Source organism: Haliotis cracherodii, unplaced genomic scaffold (assembly GCF_022045235.1).
Source record: "Haliotis cracherodii isolate W230 unplaced genomic scaffold, xgHalCrac1.p SCAF_2, whole genome shotgun sequence".
Lineage (NCBI taxonomy): Eukaryota > Metazoa > Mollusca > Gastropoda > Lepetellida > Haliotidae > Haliotis > Haliotis cracherodii.
In genome coordinates this window covers 23,784,088-23,803,220 of record NW_027266275.1, presented here as the reverse complement: position 1 = coordinate 23,803,220, position 19,133 = coordinate 23,784,088, and the positions used below count along the sequence as shown (strand labels likewise).

Genomic DNA, 19,133 nt, shown 5'->3' with positions numbered 1-19,133 from the left:
CTGACTATTAAAGTCCAGTTTCCACCCTTGCCGAAATACGTTAGAATTCCAGGCTCGATCATGGCGCCACGATTGGCTATTTTGAGTTACGTCTCTTCTATATTTCACCTACTGACCAATCAGATTCCATCTCTCATATCACTTGCATTTGCTTCAAAGAAAATGGTGGTGCCCAGTCAAGACGATCTGCTCAATAATCAAGATCTATATTGTAATAAAACGGGTCTTACCCTGCAATGTGCATCATATCACGTGAGCACATTGATTAAAAGCATTAAAGAATTTGCAAAGTAACTGTCGACGCCCAGTTGGCAGTACCCATGCTTTGCAAATCCTGCAGTCGACCAAAATCTGCATGCTGAAATCCGTGTTGTTTACAAACCGGATGTCTAGTTCGTTACGAGATTTTGATTGGACTAAGCAAAGACTCGTTAGTCCAGCCAAAATGTAACTCCATAATACCAGCCTAGTTTGGCAAGGGTGGGAACTTGACTTTTACAGTCAGTTAACTTCCTTGCCTCGGGAAGATGGACTGTGACATGGGTAAAGCTATACAATGTTGCAGTGATGACATGTACAGGTTATTTGATTCTTCAAACTCAACAACAAATATCAACAAATACAAAATACTAACAAACAACAACTTCCTTTTCATAGTATTTAACCCTCATACCTCATATACAGATAAATATCTATTCTGATTAAACTACTGTCAGAAATAATAAATATTAATGTAACAACAGTATTAACAACTAGTGTTTTGTGATGCGTAGTGTGTCAGTAGTTTCAAATTAAATAGCTAGGATAGGGTTAGGGTGTGAAAAATTCATTAAAAAAATGGAAAATTAATGAAAACAGTTTTTTTCTTTTGACTGCGCCCCTCCATATGACACAGATTTTATGAACTAAGTTTAAGATGAATCCACTGAATAGTTTAAGAGAAATCGCGTGGACAAAGTTTTAGATCGGAGTATAACAAAATTCATAACATTTGTAGAAAGTACAAGTCCAAGTGAAAGTGCTGAAATCCCACGCTCTATAATAGTCTTCCAAAACAAACCTATTTCAAGGCATGGTATAAAGCATGACAAATATTTTTAGTGGTTGATATGTAGACTTGGTTGCGGTGTCTATGGTGGATTTTTTGCATTTGGGTGACGATTTAGCCTATCTTTTTTTATCGTCTGTTTAATGCTTCTTCAAATTTGATTTGTCAAGCGTTTTTGATGAAGCATGCACTGAAGTATTAAAATCTGCAGAGCTTCTATGTTCAGTTTATTTGCCCTTTGAAACATCATTCACCAAAGTAAAACAGGATTCCTTTGTACAGAAGCTATGCATTCATAGGACTTTGCAATTGCAATAACTGATAAATCTAATTGTGCGTTCTCCATGACAAATAACAGCGCTTGACTAAACCACAAGGTCACTGCCCTGCTGTACATTAGGTGGATGCGATACTATGTGCATATTGTGCAGATCAAACAGTCCTTGATCAGATCATGCACGACAACATGAAATAAACAAATGTACATCAGATCTTCCAGTTACACAACAGAGACAAAAAATTACAATCACAATCTTGTATCACAAAATCAAGCTCTCATACGTACACGGCTCTATATCTCCTAGTACTGGCATTATGACCATTTATCTCACAACATGACGCCAACATTTAATACAATCTGTTAGAGGGGAGATATTTCTGAAAGGTTCAGTCCAAGGAGTATTTATTTACACTGCTTGTACATGTTTTTACAAAACAGAGAACAATCAGTCTCGATTATCTGACAAAACAATTAAGTGAATCATAGTGAGGTTTTACGCCGCTTTTAGCAATATTCCAGCAATATCATGGTCGGGGGACACCAGAAATGGGCTTCACACATTGTACCCATGTTGGGAATAGAACCAGAGCCTTCAGCGTGACGAGCGAACACTTTAACCACTAGACTACCCGACTGCCCCAACTGAATCATAAGTTATGAAGATTACTGAGTTCTTACACTGAATATCACAGATATTTGGAGACAGTGTTTAAGGGCTAGCTGGCATGTTGATGGTTCTGGGTGTTTTTAAATCATGCATGAGAGTGTGACGTCACACCCTTAGGTCATGCATGATTCAATTCCTGAACCAAAACAATAGAGCTCCTCCGCACAGTGACACCGAAAGCCCAAGTGCTGTGCAGAATAAACAGGCTTCGCCCATTAATGGCAAATTAAAGAGAAAGTGTTTGTTTTCGTTCAGATGAGTTACAATATACTAATTGCCAGCTTGATTGGATTAGTGTATACCAAAGCCTAGATTACACTATAAATGCCTCGATCATGTGAAGCCAATCATGTTGCAGATACAAGACGGGCATTCCCTGGAAAGAAGGGCTTTCTGACCTGATAATGAGTCAATACCTGCGGTGTGATCACTCTCATAGGATACAGAGAGCAGATCAGAGTAGGGTCAGGGGTTATCTGCTATTGTTTGCAAACATTGTTTTAGAATGGTTGAGGTCTAAAACATAAAAAAAAGCTGACGGATGGAATGAAAACCTTCTGAGAAACAGATAACAAAATATGGCAGCTTGAAATATATTTTTAGCTTAGATAAAACAAAACAATAAAACATGCCAAATTTCATTAGATACTGACCTGAAATTGATATGGTTAGAAAAACACTAAAAAATCAATCACCATTCTGACAGTAATAATTTAATGAAAAAAGGCCTTTTCAACTTAAACCATGAATTCCTACTTTCATTCAATGATCAGTAAATAGGGAAAAGTGTCCTTCAATAATGAAAATAGATACAGGTCGATTCGGAGGCAACAGTACAATAACACATGTCTAAATACAAAAACATTTGGTTATCTCATCACGCTTCAACAAGTGGCCAAGCATCAAAGATGCCATAAAGAGCAGTGCTGGCCTCGTACAATATGGAAGTCATCTGTAGGCCTCCACGACATGTACATGTAATCCCCGTTAACATACGGCAAGTCTGGGGCTATACAGCTGGCTTTTACAGGGCCTTGTAAAAATGGGTTGGGGTGGGTGTCATTCTGTACAGCAATACAGTTGAGTCACTATGTGACAGTGTGGCAGAAGACATTCCTAGGACCGGGCTACATTATTTTGCCTCAAAGTGAGATTGACCAATCAGAGAGCAGAACTACTGACCCCCACATGAGCCCGTATACCGTCAGTAAAAATCCAAGATGGTTGATAATGATCTAATATGAGACCGTATACCGTCAGTAACAGCCATCTTGGATTTTCCAACACCCACCTCACATATTTCACATGGAAATGCTGGTACCAAAATTTGTTACTTGACACTTTTGTGTTTTACAATCATTTATTGTGATATGTAAAGACATTAATCTGTTTTTTAGATCATCTTTGTGACTTTATTGATAAAGATTATAGTTAAACTTTTCCACAAGGTTTGGCCTATAAGGTTTGAAGAGTGGTCTCCCTTTGACATCAGCAATGGCTGTCAAATGCTTTGCTAGTAGCACCGATGAGGAAATCTCTGACAAAAGGCAAAATATGCAATGTGGATACCAGAGAGTGTAACCTTTTCGGCATAATATAACTGTTATGGTGTCTTTATTTGCCATTTATGGTGTCATATTAGGTTTGCAGAAAAATATTTTCTGCTAACCTAATATGACACCGTATATATGGCAATTAAAGACACCATAACTAATAACATTCCTGTACATACACAGTCATATCATACTTTAATATGAAACGCAAACAGCACTGAAGTACTCTAACATCCATAAAAAGCAAGAACATAACATGTATGAATACTTAAACATGCAACAATCTGAGCCTTGGAAATAAACGTGTTAGCCACGCCTTCATCTTGTTCTGCAATGTTTAAAACAATTAACTGAGGAGCAGCCGTACCTGCTACGGTTACTTTCCATATGGTGATCATGTTTCCATTGTTTCAATAAAATACCAGCAATAGGCTGTCTGTATTAAACAAAGATTATTTTCAACAATAACAAAAGAACTGTACTTCTTTGGATATAGTTCATAAATAAAAAAATGAAAGCAAAATTTACAGTTATCACAAGTATATATTTCATCTGGTGTGTTTGTAGTTTACAAAGTTTCATGTTCGTGAAAGTCTGATCACACAGATCCTGCATGTACCTCCAGTAATTTTTCCCTAAGAGTAAGACTCTTCAGATTATACCAAATTCCAGTACCGGTACTTAGGACAGGCCAAAGTAATTTGGACATGTCAAAGCAAACGGGATGTCAGCTTTTATTCTCCTGACTGACAACTGAAAACATCTGATGAGGTTGAAGGAGGGTACTCAGGTCGTATTTTCCCTTCTTATGACAATAAATCCTACAGCTGTTTTCCTAAGCACTGTTCTTCAGAGCATTGATGGTCTTCCAGCTAATGGTCATCCAGAAGATGTTGTCCTGCACATTCATGATCTTCTCTTTCAGCTGGGTCATGAGGTCGCCTCGGTTCCTGATCTTTGGCGAGGGCAGCATGACTGTCTCTGGAGCACAGAAAGCAAGAATGAACCTTGAAGCAAAGTCTTGATCTTGAACAAGGGCCATTCATGCATTTCCAGGTTGAACCTTGAAGCAAAGTCAGTATCCAGAACATGGGCCATACATGCATTGCTAGGATTAACCTTGAAGCAAAGTCTTGATCTAGAACAAGGGACATGCAGAGACACACACACATGTATCTAATGCCAGAAGTCTGTTTATTCATTGGTATATAGTATCACTCTAATCATTCATTATGAAACACTTTACATCTGCAAATACAAGGATTGTGAGTTGAATCATCTTGAAGGTTTACTTCCTACATTTAATCTCCATGTGGATGGTCTGTACTTGTGACCAATGTCTTGCTGTATATAGATTGATAAAACAATGGTGCCATTATACAACATGAAACAATTACCACTATGAAGTGACCATTTGGATGGCGCCATCTCCTTGTCACACTGCACATCATGAAAGTCCAGGCCAAATATGTCCCTGAAGCAAAAAAACAGCTGAATCAGCTAATTGTTGAGGATGCAATAACAGCTGTATCACCAAACTATCAAGATGCAATAACAGCCAAATCACCAAATATGCATTAATAGCAGTATGACCTAATTGTAAAAGATGCAATAACATCTGTATCACCATACCATCAAACATGCAAAAACAGCTGTATCACCTGTCAAATATGCAATAACATCTGTATCACCTCACTGTTGAAGAACCCCAAAAGAGCTGTATCATCCAACTGTCAAATATGCAACATCTATATCACCTTACCATAAAAAATGCAAAAACATCTGTATCACCAAATCATCAAAGATGCTTAAACAGCTGTATCACCCAAATGTCAAATATGCAACAACATCTATATCCCCTTACCATAAAAAATGCAAAAACATCTGTATCACCAAACCGTCAAAGATGCATAAACAGCTGTATCACCTAACTGTCAAAGATGCAATAACAGCTGGGGATTCTGGGTTAGCATTGGTCCCCCGCAACGTATGCTTGTAAAGTTACCACTGAGAGGATCAGGTGGTTAGTCTTGATGACTGGTTGATTACAGTGATTGATATCATGAGTTTGACATGCATCAACCAAGTCAGGGAGTCTGACCATCCAATCCCCTTTCCTCTAACAACATGCATACGTTGCTGAAGACCAATTCTAACCTGGGACAATAACACAAGATAACAATAACAGTCAAGAAAGGTGGTACCGGTACAAAAAAGTCAAAGGTAGTAGCTTGATATGCCCCAAAAGATGTTATTCCAAAAAATATATATGATACATGCTGTACATCATATTTCATAATTTGTGAAGGAAATCAAGGGCAACACAATACTTCCCAAAACATAACCTGACAAACATCACAGTGGAATTCTGTTAGTGATGGGACAGTAAACACAGGTACTCGGGGCGGGTGTGTACTCAGTAGGACCTGGGTACCAAAACAACTACCCGGACCTCTGGTTAGTACCGTCATATATTGTTTAATCACAAATATGATATGATAACTCCATGGTTATACAAATACCTACTATTTGCATTTCTTTCTGACTATGAACAAATTCCTTCTGACTTTTATATGTTTGAAATAAAGATAAGCATCAGTCAACTTCAGATAAATGGAATGTGTATAACTATGTGATCTTTTTTACATGAACGAGATAATAAACTAAAAGAACTGTAGTTGTACACCGGGAGAGATGTCCCCACCTGAGCTGTTCCTGGCAGTCCTCGGACATCAGTTTGATGTTGATGACGATGTACCGATGCTGGTCGCGGTCCGATTGATGGCTGATGCCCCAACAGGGCATGATGGTGTGGCGGAGCTTCAGAATAAATAAATAAGAAATATGGCTGGAGAGAGTGAGTGAGTGAGTGAGTGAGTGAGTGAGGCATGTCAGCTTAATGTGGGAGGAAAGCCAGAAGTTATGCGAGTCTCAGACGTTTACCACTTCGGTGAAACCAACGAGCACGGGTATGGTGCTGAAGGTGGGTGTAGATGCTCTACAACATGTACCATCTTTACATCTACAACAGCCATCACTCCACACATCAATCCTTTATGATGCTGTTTCATGCTGGTCGACCATGTCACACATTACAATCACCTGATCTTCATTGTATGAATCGATTCTGACCTGGAATCCCCAAATAAGACAATCATGAAGTACATTGTGGGGCTTGGACAGGTAACTTGGGTCGGGTGGGTCCTGAGTAGGACCTGGTTATCCTCAGGACGACCCAGACCCGTGGTTAGTCATGTGATATATTGTTTAATGACAAAAACTCACTATAGCTCAGTGGTTACACTACAAGTCGCTAATGTTCGCATTTCTTTCTGACTTGTCTATGTTTGATAAAGCTTCACTGAATTTAGTGTATGCATGATCTGATCGTTTGATACATGAATAGTTTTTGCCAGGGCTGTGGTAAAATAATTCCCAATCAGACATTTTGTTCCCAACTCTTGAGACCTACAGCAGGTACCCAGGTCGGGTCGGATAATAGGAGGTAGGGTACTCGGGTAGTAAATTTGGACTCATCCCAGCCCTAGTACTTTGGATTCTGTTCTAGTGACCTAATCTTCTCAGGAGACAATTATGAGACACTGGGGACATATTCTAATCAGAATCCCCTCAAGAAGCAAGCATAGGACCTTCCCCACTGGGAGACAATGAAGTAAACACCACTCACCAGATCACACATCTCTCGCCAGTTTTGCCGCTGATCTGTGAAAGAATCAAAGTACAACATTAAACAGGCAGGTGGAGCATGTTCCAGGAGACTATCATAAAGGAGACATTGTTGCATGTGTTCTTTCAGCAATTTTACTGAATTCATGATGAACTAAAGTAAATGTAAATAAAAGCGACAAAATCATTTCCATAATCATAAGAATCACTAATAAAAATGTAGTCCATTGTACGAATCAAAAAATATCATAAGCATGTTTTTATGAATGACTATCGAAGGCCATGTGTGGGTGAGTGAGGTGATCTGCTAACAGAACTAACAAACTGGCTTCTCAAATTGTTCCATTATGTTCTAGTGGTCTAGTGGTAGAGCATCCGCCTGGAGAGAGGAAGGTCCGGGGTGTGATTCCCGGACACGTCATACCAAAAGACATTAAAAGATGGTACTTGTTGTTACCCTGTCTGGCGCAGGCTAGTACTATAAATCGGCATCAGTCCAGACTAATACAAGCAACCACATACACACACGCGTGCATGCATGTTGCTATGTTAGTGTAATAATCTTGGACGTGACGTTAAGCCCCATCTCACCTATTATGAGAAACAAACACTGAACTTTCTGCATTAGAAACAAACACTGCATCCTGGGTACCACAACCAGGACTTACTCTTTGTGACTGGTTTCTTGATGGTTGTGGCCCACTCATCAGCCTCGGCCACCAGGATGTCCAAGATGGCGTCCACCAGGCCTCTCTGTCCGCTCAGGAGGACTGGCAGCTTCATCAATGCTAAAAAAACACGTAGGAAAACATGATAGTTAGATGGTAACAGCCTTAGTATCTGTAATCACATTCATGGCTACTTCTTGACCCTTCATCAAAGTTGCCGCTATGCATAAAGTTTCATATTCTTTGTTTTATCAATTTTTTCTAGTGTTTCACAGTACGTCTGGGGTACAATGTGTGATACACTGATGGCATACGTGTTGTGTGATTATATCATTACACAACAGTTTAAACTGTGAGTTGAATGCATTAACGGGACCAGCAAACACCTCAAGACAATAGCCATAACGCTGGATTTGAAATGTACTTAAAGACAATTGTCTATTTTGAAATTATGTACTGAGATTTGAAAAACACATTTATCTCATTTATGGCTACATACAATCAATATTTATTTGACTTATCATCATAATCATTACAATTATTATCAATCAGCAACTGGATGGGAAAATGGCTAGAACAGCTGAGCTTACTTTGGCATTCTGTTAAAACACATCTACTCATCATGAAGAACATCTTTCAACCATTTTATCACAATAGTAATCTAATAAACTCCACAATAGAGGTCTGGGACGGGTACTTTGGGTACTTGGGGTAGATGGGTATTGAGAAGGACCTGGATACCCTCAGGACTACCCGGACCCGTGGTTAGTAATGTGATACATTGTTTAATGACAAAAATGATCTAGAACTATATGGTTCCACTAAAAGTCCCTAATGTTCGCTTTTCTTTCTCACTGTGCACCCATTCCTTCTGACCTTTATAGGTTTGAATAAAGATAAATCTTCAGTCAACTTCAGTGTATGCATGACCAGATCATTTTATATATGTGTATCTCAATACATTTCTACCAGGGCTACGGTCAAACTATTCCCAATCAGACATTTTACACCCATGTCTTGAGTCTTATAGCGGGTATCTGGGTAGGGTTGAGTAATATGGGGTTGAGTAATATGGGGTTGAGTAATATGGGGTTGAGTAATATGAGGTTGGGTCCCCGGGTAGTAAATTTAGACTCGTCCCAGCCCTACCACAATATAATGATTATCTGGATATTTCTGTCCTCCATTCCAGCACCTTCACATAACACTCAATCTATGACAATGCTTTACCTCGGAGCGGAGCAATGACTGTGTACGGGCTATCTGCAACAGTAACAGAAACACAGTCTCAACACACGTTTGTATCTGAAGAGTGTACCATAAGTTCAAGTCTCACACAATGTGTCTGGTGGGGTTCGGGCCCTGTTCCACAAAGCGATCCTAGCGCTAAGATATCTTGATGGAATGGGTTTGTTTTAGCTTTCAGCTGTAATCAAATAATCTGTTCATATCTAATAGGCACACCATTTTTGGGAGCTTTTGGCCATGTCTGTTTCTAAATGTAAGTAGTTGCCAGCTCTAGTGGGCCTCATCGAAGTGGCAAACGTCTACGCCTGCATCACTTAGGCTTTCCTCTCACTTCAAGCTGACATGGTCCATATGTAACTGAAATACACTCACTCACTCACTCACTCACTCACTGAAGAACAATGGCAAGAGTGCTCCATGTGTTTGAACGAAACAGCAATGGTTGCCATCTTCCAGTCTTGACCTGAGGTCAGTTCATTTGTCTACCATTACCACAAATATAAATGTCATCACAATGCCATTTACAATGCGGTCAAATGTAACAAATGTTATATTTGGGATAACACTTTCCGAGTAAAGTACAGATTCTCAGACTTTTTTTAGTTGAGTCCCGTCCGTGATAACATTTGAAACAAACAAACAAACAAATATCACAAATATAAAACACGTCTTAAAGTGCATGATAACATGCAAGATAGCGATTAAGGTGCAGCCCATCCTACTGACAACACATTACAAGATGAGGCACCCCAGCATGTGTCCAGGTGTGTCTAGCAGCACTCCGTGGTGCATGGTGGTACTCACAGTCTCTGCTTCTGATGGCATCCCGGCGAACTATCAGCCCTTTATTACCCTGAGGTTCCGGAGTTATCACCCCTTGAGAGGAGCGCCGTGTGCACATCTTGGCTCTGCCAGCAGATGAAGTCTCCATTTCAAAACAGTCATAGATACACATCGTATTGCTTGTAATAAGTGATGACAGTTTTATAACATTGGTGGCGTATATACAAGTTGCCATTTACAAAGACATATCATTGATATACCATGACAATGGATGGCCTCATATGACTACTTATAACACACATTGCCAGACTTATAAAAAGTACCAAAAGAAATAATTTTAGTTCAAAGTAATTTTGAAAATCTGTATATATTTCACTATGAATAAGTGGAATGCAGTAAAAACTATGGTTAACAAACTAAAAGTGACCACTAATTTTAGTTCGTTATAATCAAAGTTCATAATGAGCAAATATACAGCATATATACAGCAAATGGTCAGGACATTATATCCATCAGTTCGTTATAAGCGTGTTTGTTATAAACGTAGATTACGGTATTCCTTGCAAAACAATCTTGATCTTACAGTTCATAGTCTGGCACAATCCCTGAGGCCCTCCCTTTCATGTGGTGGCCGGACGTGGGCTCGACCTTGCTGACCAGGAAGAAGGTCGGCTTGAGGATGTCGCTGATGTAGAGGAACTCCCCCTCCTGGATGGGGATACTGCCATCCTTGGTCTGGTCCTCCCATGTCACATTAGATCTGAGGCAGCAACATCAACACTATCAGCATATACTATTGGAGACTGTCATCCGGCTAGCCTCTCTTATATACAAATCCATTTTATTTATTAAGAAGCAATTATTCGTAGAACCTGGTGACCTCTCCAAATAGAAGACAAGCTACAGCCCACCTGATGTAGAAGTTCTTCATGTTCAGTTTGGCCATATTGTCTTCTGAATCTGAAAGTGGACAGATAGCCATTCAAAATGTTCAAGATGCGAATGCAACCCATAATAATGTCAAATAGAGTTTGTTTGTTGGTTAACGCCGCACTCAGCAATATTACAGCTATATGACGGCAGTCTGGACCAGACAATCCAGTGATTGACATCATGAGCATCGATCCATGCAATTGGGACATGCATCATCCAAGTCTGCGAGCCTGATCACCCAATCCTGTTAGTGGCCTTTTACTAACTGACTGACTGACTGAGTATGGTTTTACGCCGCTTTTAGCAATATTCCAGCAATATCACAGCGGGGAACACCAGAAATGGGCTTCACACATTGTACCCATGTCGGGAATTGAACCCGGGTCTTCGCCGTGATCACGAGCGAACGCTTTAACCACTAGGCTACCCGACCGCCCCTGGCCTTTTACTACAAGCATAGACGTCTCTTGCGGCAAGCATGGGTTGCTGATGACCTATTCTACCCTTTAACCCGTGGTAGGCAGTTTAAGCTTTTTTCGAGTATTATTCTTCCAATAATCATTAATTAACCAAACACTTCTCTGGACACACTGGTCATACAGTATCCTGTAGGAAGCATCTTGGTCACTGGTGGAGAGAAAATAATTGACAGATTTATTTTGGAACTGCTCAGTAGTCATGGCTTCACCATGCTTCGCTATTTGACAGAGCACATGTTCTCATGCACAAACAGACTTCCAAGTTACCTGAGACATTCTTCTGTTCCCCTCCATCAGTCTCCATAGTGGACATGCCGGCCTGTGGGTCAAACCTGCACCAGAACACAACACAATATTGTACACAGAGCAAGGGTTCTATGAACACACATGCCCAGACACAACACAATACTGTAAACAGAGCAAGGGTTCTATGAACACACACACCAGAACACAACACAACAAACTAGCACACCAGGACACAACACAATATTGTACAAAGAGCAAAGGTTCTATGAACACACACACCTGGACACAACACAATATTGTACACAGAGCAAGGGTGCTTCTATAAACACACACACCAGAACACAACACAATATTGTACACAGAGCAAGGGTTCTATGAACACACATGCCCAGACACAACACAATACTGTAAACAGAGAAAGGGTTCTATGAACACACACACCAGAACACAACACAACAAACTAGCACACCAGGACACAACACAATATTGTATAAAGAGCAAAGGTTCTATGAACACACACACCAGAACACAACACAATATTGTACACAGAGCAAGGGTTCTATGAACACACACACCAGGACACAACACAATATTGTACACAGAGCAAGAGTTCTATAAACACACACACCAGGACACAACACAATATTGTACACAGAGCAAGAATTCTATAAACACACACACCAGGACACAACACAATATTGTACACAGACCACGAGTTCTATGAACACACACACCAGGACACAACACAATATTGTACACAGAGCAAGGGTTCTATGAACACACATGCCCGGACACAACACAATATTGTACACAAAGCAAGGGTTCTATGAACACACACACCAGGACACAACACAATATTGTACACAGAGCAAGAGTTCTATAAACACACACACCAGGACACAACACAATATTGTACACAGAGCAAGGGTTCTATGAACACACACACCAGGACACAACACAATATTGTACACAGAGCAAGGGTTCTATGAACACACATGCCCGGACACAACACAATATTGTACACAAAGCAAGGGTTCTATGAACACACACACCAGGACACAACACAATATTGTACACAGAGCAAGGGTTTAAGTACACCATATCCATGCTCTCAGGTTTCACCAAAGTGGGGGCTTTCCTCTCACATTAAGCTGACACGTCGTGATATAACAGGAATACTTTTAAAATCAGTGTTAAACTTAACTCACTCACTCACTCACAACAAAAAAAAACAACCCAAAATATTCATGACCCCTTACTTTTTGTTCAGTATGTTTGACTAAATATAACATGAATAAAAACTCAGTGATGAAACAAGGTCTTATAAAATAATAAATAATAAGATAAATATTGTAAACCAAAGAAACATAAGTTGCAGTGTGGAAGTCAATGAAGACATACCAGCGCAGGTATGGGGAGTCTCCAGGCAGGAGGTCGCTGCGGATACAGTAGACATCCGTGTCCTGCTGCACATCCGATGACCCAGATGATGATGTTTCTTGATCAATGCTGAATCCACCAGCTGAAACCATAACACATATGAGACACCAGTGCATCTCCCAACAACATCAATAGTACATGTAACTACAGGCCATCCAAACAGTCAGCATGGGCAAGGCAAACATCAGTCCACCAGTACATGTAACTACAGGCCATCAAAACAGTCAGCATGGGCAAGGCAAACATCAGTCCACTGGTACATGTAACTACAGGCCATCACAACATGTCAGTCAGCAAACATCAGTCCACCAGTACATGTAGCTACAGGCCATCACAACATGTCAGTCAGCAAACATCAGTCCACCAGTACATGTAGCTACAGGCCATCACAACATGTCAGTCAGCAAACATCAGTCCACCAGTACATGTAGCTACAGGCCATCACAACATGTCAGTCAGCATGGGCAAGGCAAACATCAGTCCACCAGTACATGTAACTACAGGCCATCACAACATGTCAGTCAGCAAACATCAGTCCACCAGTACATGTAGCTACAGGCCATCACAACATGTCAGTCAGCAAACATCAGTCCACCAGTACATGTAGCTACAGGCCATCACAACATGTCAGTCAGCAAACATCAGTCCACCAGTACATGTAGCTACAGGCCATCACAACATGTCAGTCAGCATGGGCAAGGCAAACATCAGTCCACCAGTACATGTAACTACAGGCCATCACAACAAGTCAGTCAGCAAACATCAGTCCACCAGTACATGTAGCTACAGGCCATCACAACATGTCAGTCAGCATGGGCAAGGCAAACATCAGTCCACCAGTACATGTAACTACAGGCCATCACAACATGTCAGTCAGCATGGGCAAGGCAAACATCAGTCCACCAGTACATGTAGCTAAAGGCCATCACAACATGTTAGTCAGCATGGGCAAGGCAAACATCAGTCCACTAGTACATGTAACTACAGGCCATCACAACATGTTAGTCAGCAAACATCAGTCCACCAGTACATGTAGCTACAGGCCATCACAACATGTCAGTCAGCATGGGCAAGGCAAACATCAGTCCACCAGTACATGTAACTACAGGCCATCACAACATGTTAGTCAGCATGGGCAAGGCAAACATCAGTCCACTAGTACATGTAACTACAGGCCATCACAACATGTCAGTCAGCAAACATCAGTCCACTAGTACATGTAGCTACAGGCCATCACAACATGTCAGTCAGCAAACATCAGTCCACCAGTACATGTAGCTACAGGCCATCACAACATGTCAGTCAGCAAACATCAGTCCACCAGTACATGTAGCTACAGGCCATCACAACATGTCAGTCAGCAAACATCAGTCCACTAGTACATGTAGCTACAGGCCATCACAACATGTCAGTCAGCATGGGCAAGGCAAACATCAGTCCACCAGTACATGTAGCTACAGGCCATCACAACATGTCAGTCAGCAAACATCAGTCCACTAGTACATGTAGCTACAGGCCATCACAACATGTCAGTCAGCAAACATCAGTCCACCAGTACATGTAGCTACAGGCCATCACAACATGTCAGTCAGCAAACATCAGTCCACTAGTACATGTAACTACAGGCCATCACAACAAGTCAGTCAGCAAACATCAGTCCACCAGTACATGTAGCTACAGGCCATCACAACATGTCAGTCAGCATGGGCAAGGCAAACATCAGTCCACTGGTACATGTAACTACAGGCCATCACAACATGTCAGTCAGCAAACATCAGTCCACCAGTACATGTAACTACAGGCCATCACAACATGTCAGTCAGCATGGACAAGGCAAACATCAGTCCACCAGTACATGTAACTACAGGCCATCACAACATGTTAGTCAGCATGGGCAAGGCAAACATCAGTCCAATAGTACATGTAACTACAGGCCATCACAACATGTCAGTCAGCAAACATCAGTCCACTAGTAGAACATGCAGAACATGCATGAGAACATCACACAGCAGGGCCATGCACTCTCTACATGTCACAATCAGTATAAATATAGGCTGCTTTTGTTTGTTGCTCAACCCAATGCTCAGCAATATTGCCGCTTTTCCTGCATATAATCAAGTCTGGGACAGACAAACCACTGATCGATTTTCTAAGCAACATTATACTACTCAAAAGAAGTTAAGGACCACCCAATTTTTTTCATATTACTGTAGTTAATCTGTCATGGCAGGGTCACGGTATGGTTTTTAACACCTTTTGACAAGTATATATGTCCACTCTGGCCAACCTGCAATTTCAGCATTGGACATCTGTAGAACATGACCATGGAAGACTGGTAGCTTTGTATCAGCGACCAAAAGACAGAGAGAAAAACGTGGCCATTATTTCGCAGACAAAGATATTGTATTAAGGCTGGACAACCAGTTAACCTACAAATAGTTGTTATCCTTGCGGAATCCAGGACAAAGAACACATGCTGAACTGTCAGAATTGAATAAGCATACATGCTTGGTTAAATCCAAAGATCACGCGTACATGCTTGTGTGGCCCTTAACCTAGAGGTGATGTTCCAGATGAAGGATACAGCTCTAAAAGTTGCAGTTACAAGATGCAGTATCAGTGATGACAGGATTGACTTATGGCTTACAGCTTCTTTTATTTTGTTCCATTGCATGTTTGAAGAAGATAATCGTATTTGTAACAAAGCGTCAAATTGAAAAGAATGAAAGAAAATAATCCTGTCATCTTTGGTGTAAATAGGTGTGGTATTGGTGTCTTGTTGAAAGTAAAACCCATGGTTAACAACTATTTCCACCTAAACAATATATCCCAACATTATTTACTGATTTTTTCACAAATAAAATTAAAATTTGTTTTATTCAAAATGAATAGAACATATTATTTGTTTAGCATAACACTCATCCACATGGCAATAGAAACAGGCATTAGTCATATGGTCCTTGCAAATCTGCCCATAAGGACTAGGAGAAATTTGTCATTTTTAATGGTTTTGCTGTATGCTATCATTATAAAGTCTAGTGGATGAAAACGGTTATTTTCTGTCACTGTCCACATAAATTTACATTTTGGTTTGTGCACATTGTGAACAGGTAATATAAATACACACAATCTTACAGCAAAGTATTCAGCACAATAAGCACAATCAGCATTTATATTTCCACACAAAACAAAAATATATGCCCCCCCAAAATGATTAATTATTATTAAATATTGAGCTAAACAAATTTATTGGTATAATATTTATCTACACACCTAACCAAACGCCAACAAGTATTCATACATTCAGTACACAAATTTAATTGTATCATATTAATCTCCCGAAGCTAATTCTTCAGCAAAACTTCAGCGAACCCCAAAAAGTAAGGAATTTGAGTATAGATTGCAATGTTTATATCTGTAGTTGCTGGTTGGTTGGTTTTTTGTTTAACGCCGCACTCAGCAATATTCCAGGTGTATGACGGCAGTCTGTAAATAATCGAGTCTGGACCAGACAGTCCAGTGATTAATATCATAAGCATCGATCCACGCAATTGGGATCAATGACATGCATCAACCAAGTCAGCAAGCCTGATCCACCCGATCCTGTTAGTCGCCTTTTACGACAAGCATAGTCGCCTTTATATTCACTAAGGCTGTACCGCTGTTACATCTCAGTTTTTGTTTGTCAGTGGATAGCATGTCTGTTTGTTGTTTACGCCACACTCAGCAATATTCCAGCATTATAACGGTGGTCTGTAAATATTCGAGTTTAGACCAGACAATCCAGTGATTGATGTTACGAGCATCGATCTACGCAATTGGGATACAATGACATGCAGCAACCAAATCAGCAAGCCTGACCACCCAATCCCGTTAGTCGACTTTTACAACAAGCATAGTTCTCTTTTACGGCAAGCATTTTAGGCTGAAGACCTATTCTACCCCGGATGTTCAGGGGTTGAAGTCTCAGGTCATTGTTAGGCAATATGGTTGTAGGAGTGAAGGATTACGGGGAATCAGAGAAAGTGACAGGGTAGGTGAGGGAGTTAATGGGACTTGAACTGAAGAGCAGAACTGATTTGAGGGAAGGTTCATAACATAATGAAAGTGTGACTCACTGATTGCTGCAGATGCTATGAGCACTTCCAGTTTTTGCTTTGTGGTTTAGAAGACAATTGTATGTAGATTGAATATCACTGAGTTGGGTTTTAAACCTCTTTGAACTGTATTTCTGAAATATTTGTTTTGTTTGTTTGTTTGTTTAACGCCACACTCAGTAATTTCCAACTATAGGACAGTGGTCTGTAAATAATCGAGTCTGGACCAAACAATCCAGTGATTGATATCATGAGCATCGGTTTATGCAATTGGGATACGATGATATATGCATTAACCAAGTCAGTGAGCCTGACCACCCGACCACATTAGTCGCCTGTTACGTTGAGCATAGGTTGCTAAAGACCTGATCTTAACAGTTCCAACTTACAGTGACTAAGTAAAGATGTTTACTTATTTGGTGCAACTCCAAAAGCATGAGTTTTGACGTGACAACCAAATATCATAATTGGTGCAAATCTTGGATATGAACCCATGATCCTGATACAACTAAGGGATGCAACTAAGGAAGATTTTGACGATATGGCCACTGATGCACTCTTCAGTTGCACTTATGGCCACAGATGCACTCTTCAGTTCACTTAACCAGATTCTTACAAAAACTTCCTTTTTTTCGATTTACAAAGCAAAGAACTGAAAATTATTTAGTCATCATATAAATATCAGAATATATCACACAATCTGAATTTGTTCCCTACGACACCTCCAGACAAAGATACCTCTCAGATAAAGTCACACACCTGGGCCCAGTTCCACAAAGCCGATCGTAGCGCTAAGATGATCGTAACTCCCATACTTTAACATAGACTTTCCGGCAGTCGAAGCTCTACAATTGCTTTGTGGAACGAGGCCCTGAAGTTTAACAACAACATAAGAAAATGTAGTCTTAATCTTTATTTCCACATCTTTATTTCTGCAAATGCACATCTTGATATCAAAATGAGTTAGCTTGTGTTAAATATTAGTGAGTTACATACACAATCAGCTCTAGTGTAAACGCATATCTGTTGTTTATATAAATTATCGTGTATTCGGACAATGGAGTGAGTGAGTGAGTATGGTTTTACGCCGCTTTTAGCAATATTCCAGCAATCTCACAGCAGGGGAAACCTGAAAAGGGCCTCGCACATTGTACCCATGTGGGAAATCGAACCCGAGAAACTTTAACCACGAGGCTTCGACACAGCCCTTTGTGGTATCTGCTCACACTCTTGTACCCCGGCATCTGGGTTCAGTGCCACTTGGAACAGTAATTCATTTTAACTTACCGTATTCGCCGTATTAAGCACCCTGCTCCAAAAAGCAACCCAACTTCGAGGTCAATCTGTAGGTAATCCTTATACGCACCCTTTACTTAGACAGAACATTTACATGACAGTCCATATTTTCTTGTGTATATAATACTTCTTTTTTTTAAAAGCAGCAGCGCAGAAGGGGTTTATATTTCCCAGTAACTACCGGTATTATCAAAACTATTATTGCCACCCACATATGAACCTTGTTCACTAGTGCTCGATATCTGACAAAACATTAATTCACAGTGTATGGTTTTAAGCTAGTCCCTCCCTTTGTAAATTTTCTAAGTGCCCAGGGTGCTTACTATGGTGAATACGGTGTATGGCACACTGTAGACATAAAGCCCATGGAGCGCCCATTTTAAAAATGGCTTAGTGTACACTTTGTGTAAAAACAGCCAAGGGCTCTACAATATTTACTCAAATACTTTCTAGTTTTGTGAGATACATTCAACTAAGAGTTAGTGAGTGAGTGAGTGAGTGAGTTTGGTTTAACACTGCTTTTAACAGTTTTCCAGTTACCCGGCGTGTATATCACGGCGTGTCAGCTTAATGTGGGAGGAAAGCCCGAAGTGATGCAGGTCTCAGACGTGTACCACTTCGGTGAAACCCACGAGCACGGGTATGGTGCTGACAAACCTAGATACATAATCGGGGCGAACCGGGATTCAAACCCACAATCATAGGTTT

At 40.5% G+C, this 19,133-nt stretch overlaps 1 protein-coding gene across 4 annotated transcripts in view; it reads right to left on the bottom strand.

The window, feature by feature from the left end:
- Nucleotides 1-773: 773 nt before the first annotated feature.
- Nucleotides 774-19,133, bottom strand: part of LOC139467852 (caspase recruitment domain-containing protein 11-like) — a 73,908-nt gene continuing 55,548 nt past the window's right edge. For 3 of the 4 annotated variants that reach the window (XM_071249352.1, XM_071249354.1, XM_071249353.1), the window contains 11 exons: nucleotides 12,994-13,114; nucleotides 11,614-11,678; nucleotides 10,846-10,894; nucleotides 10,518-10,694; nucleotides 9,956-10,059; nucleotides 9,134-9,166; nucleotides 7,904-8,023; nucleotides 7,237-7,271; nucleotides 6,253-6,368; nucleotides 4,946-5,022; nucleotides 774-4,529 (listed from right to left, as the gene is read on the bottom strand). In XM_071249352.1, coding sequence (XP_071105453.1) covers nucleotides 4,384-4,529; nucleotides 4,946-5,022; nucleotides 6,253-6,368; nucleotides 7,237-7,271; nucleotides 7,904-8,023; nucleotides 9,134-9,166; nucleotides 9,956-10,059; nucleotides 10,518-10,694; nucleotides 10,846-10,894; nucleotides 11,614-11,678; nucleotides 12,994-13,114 — 1,043 coding nt within the window. In that variant the 3' untranslated portion in view covers nucleotides 774-4,383. Of the gene's footprint in view, nucleotides 4,530-4,945; nucleotides 5,023-6,252; nucleotides 6,369-7,236; nucleotides 7,272-7,903; nucleotides 8,024-9,133; nucleotides 9,167-9,253; nucleotides 9,330-9,955; nucleotides 10,060-10,517; nucleotides 10,695-10,845; nucleotides 10,895-11,613; nucleotides 11,679-12,993; nucleotides 13,115-19,133 lie in introns of those variants that run through there. The other variant, XM_071249355.1, reaches the window with a different exon arrangement.